The sequence below is a fragment of the Tupaia chinensis genome, unplaced genomic scaffold (assembly GCF_000334495.1).
Source record: "Tupaia chinensis unplaced genomic scaffold, TupChi_1.0 Scaffold000610_1, whole genome shotgun sequence".
NCBI classification, from domain to species: domain Eukaryota; kingdom Metazoa; phylum Chordata; class Mammalia; order Scandentia; family Tupaiidae; genus Tupaia; species Tupaia belangeri.
This window is the reverse complement of record NW_006160129.1, coordinates 175,124-185,599: the sequence shown is the minus strand read 5'-3', so window position 1 is coordinate 185,599 and position 10,476 is coordinate 175,124. Positions and strand designations below refer to the sequence as shown.

At 44.1% G+C, this 10,476-nt stretch overlaps 1 protein-coding gene across 3 annotated transcripts in view; it reads left to right on the top strand.

Annotated features, from left to right (window-relative positions):
• Window positions 1–434: 434 nt before the first annotated feature.
• The window catches only part of TNPO3 (transportin 3), a 94,920-nt gene continuing 84,878 nt past the window's right edge, over window positions 435–10,476 (top strand). For 2 of the 3 annotated variants that reach the window (XM_014591724.2, XM_006158805.3), the window contains exon 1: window positions 435–988. In XM_014591724.2, the coding sequence (XP_014447210.1) occupies window positions 869–988 (120 nt within the window). In that variant the 5' untranslated portion in view covers window positions 435–868. The remainder of the gene's footprint in view (window positions 989–10,476) is intronic. The other variant, XM_006158806.3, reaches the window with a different exon arrangement.

Below are 10,476 nucleotides of genomic sequence, written 5' to 3'. Positions count from 1 at the left end.
TTTGGGAATAAGGACTTTATAGAAATGTGCGAACTGTACAGAGAGTCTAGGTGTTTGGGGTCTATATCAATGTAGCACAAACTTCAGGGTTCTGAGACAGTTATGTGATTATGTCTGTCTTTTCCACTACAGTCAGCGTATGAATCATGTCTTAAGTTATTTTTGGATCTCTAATACAGTGGACACGCTACGGACTGTTGAATTGATGTGCCTTGACCACCTATGTTAGAAAGGATTCTCCGGAGGGGCGGGGAAGCTGGAACAGGGAGGAAACACCCGGATCCATTGCCAAGGAGGAGAGAGAGTAGGTCAGGTATAGAACACGTGTCGGTCCCAAAGTTTCAGTTGGACGCGAGAAGACTAGAAAACTACACCATACACCATACCCTTTCTCGCCGCTCTTGGTCCGGCAGGATCACTTCCGGGAGGGGGCGGAGAGACAAGAAGAGGCGTGCCGGGAAGGAGGCCGTTTGTAGTGCACTAGGCGGAAGTGTGCCAAAGGTATCGGTGCCAGCCGCTTCCGGTCCGGGTAAACGTGGTTTAGGTACACTGTGTGGTTCGTGTCGCGTGGAGATAAGACTTCTGAGGGCAAGTCAACGAGTGAAGAGGCAACACAGGTGTTCAGACTCAGGAGTCCAGTGGAAAGACTGAAAATTAGGCCAGGAACCCGAATACAACCTAACTGCTGTTTCCGAGGGGGCGACTTCGACGGGGAACCTCTCTGCCCTGGTAACGGCCGAAGAGGAGGAGATGGCGCCAGTCAGGGAGCGGCCGTGGCCGAGACAGTGAGGAAGCGCGAAGGCGGAGCAACCAGGGCAGGCTTGGGAGAAGAACCAGAGGCGTAGCTGTAGCCACTGCCGCCGCCACCATGGAAGGAGCAAAGCCGACATTGCAGCTGGTGTACCAGGCAGTGCAGGCTCTTTACCACGACCCAGATCCCAGCGGAAAGGAGCGCGCCTCGTGTTGGCTTGGGGAGCTACAGCGTTCGGTGAGGGGCCCAGAGGCCGTTCTGCGCCGCGGGCCCAAGGCGGGGTGGGAGTTAGGTTCGAGGGGAGAGCCTGAGCCTGGCGGTTGGCCTCGTGAGGTCCTCGGGGAGGAGCTGCTGCTGTGGGGTGGGGCTCGGAAGCTACCTCTGGGCTTTTCGGAAACTAGTCGCAGCTGATCGGTCGCGAACTGGCCCTTTCCCCACCCCGTAGAATCTAATTTGTAGGTCCTGTACTTCTTGCTCGTGGCATCGATCTAGTCTTAAGTTCTGTCCTTGCTATTGCTTCTTAGGCCATGCTTTAACGTTTTGTAAATTTCTTCAGCCAAATTCGACCCCAATGTTTCCCCACCTTCCGTGTCCAGGTGTTGTATATGGCAGTTTCTTCCCAGTCGTAGCCATAGTCCTGTTTCTTGGCGATTTTCATTCCAGTTTGAGTCCATTCTCGAAACTTCTCGAGTTTCTAGAGAATGTCCATTTCCCCTTGTTTCTAGACATGTGCATTTCCCCCTTGCTTTGGAGTGCAACATAATATAAAGGAAAAATATACCAGAAAATCTTGGGAGTTCTCATTTTGCTTTGTATCGTTCCTCTTAACCTTGCTATTTCCCTGACTCTCATTTATAAGATGGGTATCATAGCTGCTTTGATTATTCCATGTAACCATGTGAACATCCAGTGATGTGTTTACTTGCAGCGTATTATGTCTATTGCATTCCTTAATGCATTCTTTGATTTACTTTTTAGGCTTCCTTCGCTAATTTTTTAAAATAATTATTTTATTTAACTTTATATGTTTATTTTTAAATTTTTGACCAGAGAGAGGGAAAGTGAGAAAGCAAGCTGCCAGGTCTGGGACTCCAATCACTGTCATGTAGGAGTCCAGCGCCCCTAACCACCACGCCACCTGCTGGCCCCCCTTCCTTAATTTTTACTCTTAACCTTTGCTGTGTTTTACTTCTGGGTAGTGTGTATACTTGGGGATCTTGCTGACTTATATCCTAAGTGTAGAATTTACTTTATTATTTCAGAAGAACTTTGAAAAAGAGACTTACACAGGTCCACCTTTACCTTCATCTTTGCATTTTATACTCAAAAGCGTATTTTCTAATTTGCCTTCTTCACTTTTGTCTATTTATTTTAACTCAGTACTGGTACTTAAGGTGCTTGCCATTAAATCACACCCCAGGCTATAAGTGCATAATGTTTAAAAATTTTTAACTTATGACTTATTACACTTAAAAAATTGGGGCCCAAGTCCTGGTTTGCCTCTTGGGAAATTAAAGAAATAATACTCACTGTAGGCTGCACAAGGAAATCTTTCACATATGGTCTCATTTACTGTTTAGTTTTTGTGATCTGTCTGGGGAGTCACAATTTCCTGATCTTTATGTTGTTTTCTAAAGTATAAATATGCTACATCATATTATTACCAAAGTCAGCTCTTCCTAACTAAATCTGCTTTTTGTGTGTGTTTTAAATCAGTTGACTTCAGTGCTTACCTTGTGCTGGCTGTTGGTATTTGTAAATAAACCAGACAGAAATCTCTGCTTACCACATGGGATAGTTAGGATGATTAAATGACACATTATCTCTACAAAGAGTTTAGAAAAGCTCCTGGAATTTTAAAATACATTAGCCGTTATCATCTAAACATTTGTCAGTTTTCTTTCCTTACTTTGCACTACTCTTTTTTTTTTTTTACCATTTCTTTTTTTTTGGAGAGTTGTTGTTTCTTTCTCTTTTTTTGCTGTAGGGCTCATGCGCTTGCCAGACAGAGAGACAGAAAGTGAGAAATCACTCCCCATGGGGGATGACCACGCCACAGTCCCTTCTCCTTCATTCTCCTCTCAGGATCTTAGGCGGGCATGCACGCACACATGCCTGGCAGGGGTTTTAAGCCACCGGGTCCGGGACACGAACCGCGGTCGATTACATGGGAGTCCAGCGACATAGCCATTACGCTAACTGTTGGTCCCCACTTTGCACTACTCTCTTACAGCCTTACATTGTAATTGTCAGCATCATCACTGTTAAGGGTAAGGGTTTCAGGAGGAATAGATGGGCATACTTGACAGGATAGTTCGAGGAAATTTTATTTTATGAAGATACCATTATAATGGAACTACATAGAATGGTGTGGTAATTTGTAAGTAAATCATTAACATCCTTAGACTGGGAAGGGTAAGTGGGGAGTGGTTACTTAAACTAGGAAGAAGAGTATGGAGTTGGCTGTCATGAGAGGAATGGTCCCTTTTGGTGAAGGGACGCAACTAGCTGGAAATGACCTTGCTGGGAGGAAACTCCAAGGAAAGATTATCCTGACCTTATTCTTCTCCTAATCTCCTGCTAGGATTCCCCGTTGGCCAAAAGCCAGGCACAAGGGAACATGCTGATAAAGTCTCTGCAGGTCAACCTAGTGGAACAGAAAACATGGTAGACAAGGGTGGAAAAGTGGATCTGGAAAAGAGCCAGCACAATCATATAGGATCATTTTTAGGCAACTTCAGCCTCTGGAATGATAGTTTAGCTAAAAGTTTTGCCTCTCCATTCTTTTACATCTTCTCTTCATTGTCTTCAACTACTTGGTCAAACATTCATATCATGGATCTTGTCATTACTATGATAAAAAGTCACCAATCTCTCAATCACTGATTCAGACATTCTGCTTTGATCACAACCCGCGCTTTTCCCGTTTGCTGATTCAAGAATCTCAAATAATCTCATAGTATACTTTTTTTTTTAATAAAGTCTTATATAATTTAGTTTTTATCAAAATTTAAAAGTTGGGAACCAGCAGTTAGCGTAATGGCTATGTCGCTGGACTCCCACGTAGTTGACCGCGGTTCGCGTCCTGGACCCAGTGGCTTAAAACTCACGCCAGGTGCATGTGCGTGCGTGCTCAAGATCCCGAGAGGAGAATGGAGGAGAAGGGATTGCTGCGTGACCATCCTCCCTAGGGGGTGATTTCTTGCTTTCTTTCTCTCGGTCTCTCTCTGTCTGTCTGGCGAGCGCACGCGCCCTATAGCGAAAACCTCTCCGAAAAAAAAAATTAAAAGTTTTATTTTGAAAACTTTTAAGCTTTTTGGAGCCAGCTGGTGGTGTGGAGGTTAAGGCGGCTGGATCCCACGTGGCTGACAGCAGTTCGAGTCCTGGACCCAGCTGTTTGAAAGGACATACTGAGTGTGTGTGTACGTGTGCATGCCCAACATCCTGAGAAAAGAATGGAGAAGAGATTGCTGCATGGCCATCCCCCCTTGGGGGCTGATTTCTCACTTTGTCTTTCTCGTGTTCTCTGTCTCTCCCCAGTGAGCCAAATAGCAAATTTTAAAAAAAAGAAAAGCTTGTTTTGTGTAACTTTTTTCCTGGTGGTAATTAATTAGTATCTTTTTCCTTTTTTTATTTTTTTACATTTGCTTCATTTTCTATATTGCTACAGTATTTTATCCCTAATTCTTTGTCCAAAGTGTAAATATTTCTTTATGTAGATCTGCACTATGTTCTGACTGGTAATCTCTTACTTTTTTTTTTTAAAAGAATTATTTTATTCAACTTTATTTATTATTATTACCATTTTCCAGTTTGATCAGAGAGACAGAGAGAGGGAAAGTGAAAAAGCAAGCTACCAGGTCTGGGACATGAACCATAGTCCACCATGTGGGAGTTCAGCGCCTTTAACCACCTGCCACCTGCTGGCCCTGCCTTTTAAAAACTTCCTAATTTGCTGGAGGGTGCATGCATTCATGTGGAGGGGGGAGAGAAAATCAATGAGAAATTACCTCACCCTGCATCCCTCACATGGGGGCTGATCACCCCACAATCTCTTCTTTATCTCTCTTTCTTTCAGGATTTTGGGCATGCATACATATACTACCCATGTGATTTTTAAGTTGCCGGGTCTGAAACTTGAACCACGCAGTAGGCCATGTGGCATCCAGCTGCCTTAACCTCCACACTGCCAGCTGGCCCTCTTTTCTTTCTTTTTCTTTTTTTTAAATTATTTTAAAATTTTGTTTATTCATTCATTTATTTTCTTTTGGCCAGACACACACACAGAGAGGGAAAGTGAGAAAGTAAGCCACCAAGTCCAGGACTCAAACTGTGATTGGCCATGTGGGAATGCCCAGCACCTTAACCACCATGCCACCTGCTGTTCCCATGGCCATCTTTCCTTTTTCATGGAAGGAAACATCTACCCAGGGAACTCTCCATCCTTCTCCACCGTGGCTGATTCACTAGGCCTGTTGATGACTGTCCTAGGATCTCTATTTAACACTATTCTAGGGAATTCCTTTGCCACTTTCTTGTGTTAAATCCACTCATTCCTGGATCCTGTGATTTTTTTCTTAGATTACTCCCTTACTGGATAGATAGCTGAAAAGAGAACTTTCATTTCTCTTGTCTGTTTTTTGTTTGTTTGTTTGTTGTTGTTTGTTTTTTTGCCACAGGGTACATTTGCTCACCAGGGGGACGGAGACAAAGAGAGAGAAGGTGAGAAATCCCCCTTTAGGGGGTATTGGCAATGTCACAGTCCCTACTCCATTCTCTTCTCAGGATTTTGGGCACGCACGCACTCCTAGTGTGATTTTCTTTTTTTTAGAATTATTTATTTAATTTTTAAATTTATTCATTCATCTTATTTTTCAATTTGACCAGAAAGACAGAGAGAGAGAGAATGAGAGAGGGAAAGTGAGAAAGCAAGCCACCAGGTCCGAAACTTGAACCGTGGTCAGCCTTGTGGGAGTCCAGCACCCTTATCCACCATGCCACCTGCCGACCCCTCTAGTGTGATTTTCAAGCCACTGGGCCTGGATCTCAAACAGTGGTCAACCATGTGCCTTAACCACCCTTCACTTGCTGGCCCCTGTTGATTTTTTTCCCTTAGTTTGCACGTGCTTGGTTTCCTTAGGGTGCGTGCGCTCACTGGAGAAATCAGAGAGAGAAAAAAATCACCCTTTGGGGAATGAACATGCCACAATCCCGCCTCCATTTGGAGTATACACTCCTACATACCTAGTGTTTTTCTTTTTCTTTTTTTTTCCTTTGGAGAGATTTTTGCTATAGGGCGCGTGCGCTCGCCAGACAGACAGAGACATAGAGACAGAAAACGAGAAATCACCCCCCAGGGGGGATGGTCACGCCGCAATCCCTTCTCCACTCTCCTCTCGGGATCTTGGGCACGCATGCACACGCGCCCGGCGTGAGTTTTAATCCATCGGGTCCAGGACGCGAACCACGATCGACTACATGGGAGTCCAGCGACATAGCCATTACGCTAACTGCTGGTTCCCCATACCTCGTGTTTTTCAAGCTGCTAGGTCTGGGACTTTAACTATATAGTTAGCTATGTGGGATCCAGTTACCTTAACTACCATGTCACCAGCTGGGTCCATTATTTACTCTAAGCTGTTTTTCACCAAAATTCTTGGAAAACTATAGCCATGGTTCTATTTTATGTGATATGGGCAGTATCACCAATAACTTCAGTTCTCCCCACCCCTACCTTAAGGTTTTTGCCATAGGGCGCATGTGCTCACCAGAGAGAGACAGTGAGAGGCAAAGAGAAATTACCCTTCCCACCCCAGGGGGGATCATCACGCTGCAGTCCCTTCTCCTCTATCCTCCTCCTGGGATTTTGGGCATGCACATGCACACATGTGGTTATGATTTTTCAGGCCACTAGGTCCAGGACTTGAACAGTGGTTGGACATGTGGGGGTCTATCACCTTAACTACCACACCACCTGCTGGTCCCCAAATTGTTCTAAAAGAAAGAAAAGCGTTAAACATTTTTTTTTATAGTTGGTGAGCATATGCCCTCTCCAGAGAGAGACAGAGAGAACCCTCCCTGTGGGGCATGGTCACACTGCAGTCCTTTTACTTCCCTTTCTCCATCCCATCAGAAGTTTGGGCACGCACATATATGTGCTGGGCACGTTTTCTGTTTTGATTCTAAGTTGCTGGACTGGCATTTAGTCTTAGTCAGCCTTTGGGATCTGGCATAGCACTTAACCTCTATGCTGCTGGGTCAGCCCAAGAAAATTGTTTTGATGCAGATCTTAAAGGAATGCTTATCTAGGGACCAGGAGTTGGTGTAATGGTTATGTCACTGGACTCCCACATAGTTAACCGTGGTTTGAGTCCCGGATCTGGTGGCTTAAACTCAAGCGGTGCGCTTGTGCGTGTGTGCCCAAGATCCCGAGAGGAGAATGGATTGCAGTGTGGCCATCCCCCCAGGGGGTGATTTCTTGCTTTCTGTCTCTCTGTCTCTCTCTGGCTTTCTGGCAAGCGCACGCGCCCTATAGCAAAAAGCTCTCCAAAAAATAAAAAAATAAAAAAGGAACCCTTATCTAGTAGCCTATTTTGAACATGTAGTTCAAAATACATGTCCACATACATTGTCCACCCTTAGTAACCAAAATCAGGCAATGTAGAAAGTTTGGAAATAAAAACTTTAAAAAAAAAATTTGCTAGAGGGTATATGCACTTGTCAGAGGGAGAGACAGAGACAAAGAGAAAGTGAGAAATCACCCCTCATGGATGATAGTCATACCACAGTCTCCTCCATTTCTCCTTTTGGGTTTAAAAATAAATTTTTTTTAAATTTTATTTTTTTGCCATAGGGTGCATGCTCTTGCTGGAAAGAGACAGAGACAGTGAGAGGGAAAGTGAGAAATCCCCCATGGGGGATGGCCACACCACAGTCCATTCTCTTCCTGGGATTTTGGGCATGCACATGTACCTGGTGTGATTTTCAAGCTACCTGGTCCAGGACTTGAGCCATAGTTAACCATGTGGGATAACTACTACTACGTTTGCTGTCCCCATCTCCTTTTGGGATTTTAGGCATGCACATGTAAGTGCCTGGTTGCTTTTTTGTTTTCTGTTTTCTGTTTTTTCAAATTTGCCAGAGATTACATATGCTTGCTGGAGAGAGACTGGGTGGAGGGGGAAGTGAGGGGAATCCACCAGTGGAATATGGTTACACTACAATCCCTTCTTTTCCATTTTTCCCTCCTTTTGGGATTTTTCACGCTCATGCATATGTACCTGACATGTTTTTCAAGTTGTAGGGCCTGGGACTCGAACTACGAAGTGGCCCATGTTGAATCCAACCAGCTTGACCGCTAGCTACCAGCTGGTCCAAGACCGTTTCTTTATACGGCTAGTGAATTATGCCACGCAGTTGTCTTTAATTTGTAATAAATTAAAAATAGGAGGCTACTTTTACAGAGGTAATCTGTCGGTTAGATGTTATCTCAAAAGTTTTGTAATCCAGTCTGGAAACCAGAAAGGCATGATGAAGACCATAAAGATTACAAATCAGATGAAATAGAATCATGCTTTAATGGACTAAGTTGCATTTTCTTATTTGGTTTATCACAAGGCCATGAGAATTGCCTTCTTAAATATTGTATCAGAAAGAGTCATGGGATATCAGCTTCAAATTTTGTTCTTGTACTTTTCCCTCTTAGAATTTCTAGTTCTAAAACCTAAGGTCTTTGGTTATTCTCCAGCAATTGGTAGTTATTGATTTGACCTAATTAATTGATTTGTGAGAATTTATACCTTTTTTTGGGTGTGTTTGGGAGTATGTTTTCATTCTCTAGTTAAGTGACCATCGAAACTAATGTGCTTTTAAAAGGAAGACTTTTGGGGCCAGCAGGTGGCGTGGTGGTTAAGTGCGCTGGATTCCCACATGGCCAACCATGGTTCATGTCCCGGACCTGGTGGCTTACTTTCTGTCTCTCTCTGGTCAAATAGATAGATAGATAGATAGAGTTAAATGAAATAATTTAAAAAAAAAAAAAAACAAAGGGAAGGCTTTCTAGAAAATAGAAAATGTTGCTGTGTGACTTCTGTAGATCAGTTAATTCAACCTGTATAGAAATGGTCTATGCTTTGCACTGGTAAAAAATAGAGGAAGTTTAAATAATAGAAATGAACGATGGGGACTAGCAGGTGGTGTGGTGGTTCAGGCACTGGTCCCCCTGGCTTGAGTTTTTAAGCTGCCAGGTCCAGGTCTTGAACTGCGGTTGACCATCTGGGAGTCGAGCGCCTTAACCAGTATGCCACCTGCTGACACATTTTAATAATTATTCAGTGGCATCAAAGACGTTCACATTGTTGGGAACCAGCAGTTAGCGTAATGGCTATGTTGCTGGACTCCCACGTAGTCGACCGCAGTTCGCGTCCCAGACCCAGTGGCTTAAAATTCACGCTGGGCATGTGTGCATGCGTGCCCAAGATCCCGAGAGGAGAATGGAGGAGAAGGGATTGCGGCATGACCATCCCCCCTGGGGGCTGATTTCTCGCTTTCTGACTCTGTGTCTCTCTCTGTCTGGCGAGCGCACGCGCCCTATAGTGAAAATCTCTCCAAAAAAAAGACGTTCACATTGTTGTGCAACTAATACAGCCATCCCTCTCCAGAACTTTCTCATCTTCGCAAATTGAAACTATACCCATTAAACACATGTGTGTTCTCCCTCTTCCTAGTCCTTAACAGCAACCATTTTCTTTTTTTCCTGGAGAGGTTTTCACCATAGGGTGCGTGCGCTCGCCAGACAGACAGAGAGAGACATAGAGACAGAAGGCGAGAAATCACCCCCCAGGGGGGATGGTCACGCCACAATCCCTTCTCCTCCATTTTCCTCTCGGGATCTTGGGCACACACACACACGCACCCGGCGTGAGTTTTAAGCCACCGGGTCTGGGACGCGCACGGCGGTCGACTACGTGGGAGTCCAGCGACTACGTGGGAGTCCAGCGACATAGCCATTAGGCTAACTGCTGGTTCCCAGTAGCAACCATTCTATTGGTAGTTTTTGTCTATGAATTTGACTATTCTAGATGCTTCATCTAAGTAGAATCGTATCGTATTGTCTTTTTGTGACTGACTTTTTTCATTTAGCATAATGTTCTGAGAGTTTATCTGCATTGCAGCATGTCAGAATTCCCTTTAAAAGGCTGAATAATATTCCACTTATGAACCTATTAATTTTGTTTCTCTATTTTTCCACTGATACACAACTGCTTTGGCAGTTGTCAGTAATGGTGCTCTGAACATGTATGTACAAATTTCTAAAAGTCACTGCTTTCAGTTCTTTTGAATATAGACCCAGAAGTGGGATTGCTAGATCTTATGGTAATTCTTTTTATTTTTTATTTTTTTTAAGATATTTGCTGTAGGGTGTGTGCGCTTACCAGAGAGAGAGAGACAGAAAGCGAGAAATCACCCCTCAGTGGGGATGCCCACACTGCAATCCCTTGTCTTCCGTTCTCTTCTCAGTATTATGGCACACTTGCACACGTACCTGGTATGAGTTTGAAGCCTCCAGGTCCAGGACTCAAACTGCTTTTGACTACATGGGAGTCCAGTGACATAACCATTACACCACTTGCTGATTCTGATTCTATGTTTACTTTGAGGGACTGCGGTACTATTTTCTACATTTTACAGAAGTGGTTTTTTTTTTTTGGCTAGAGGGTACATGC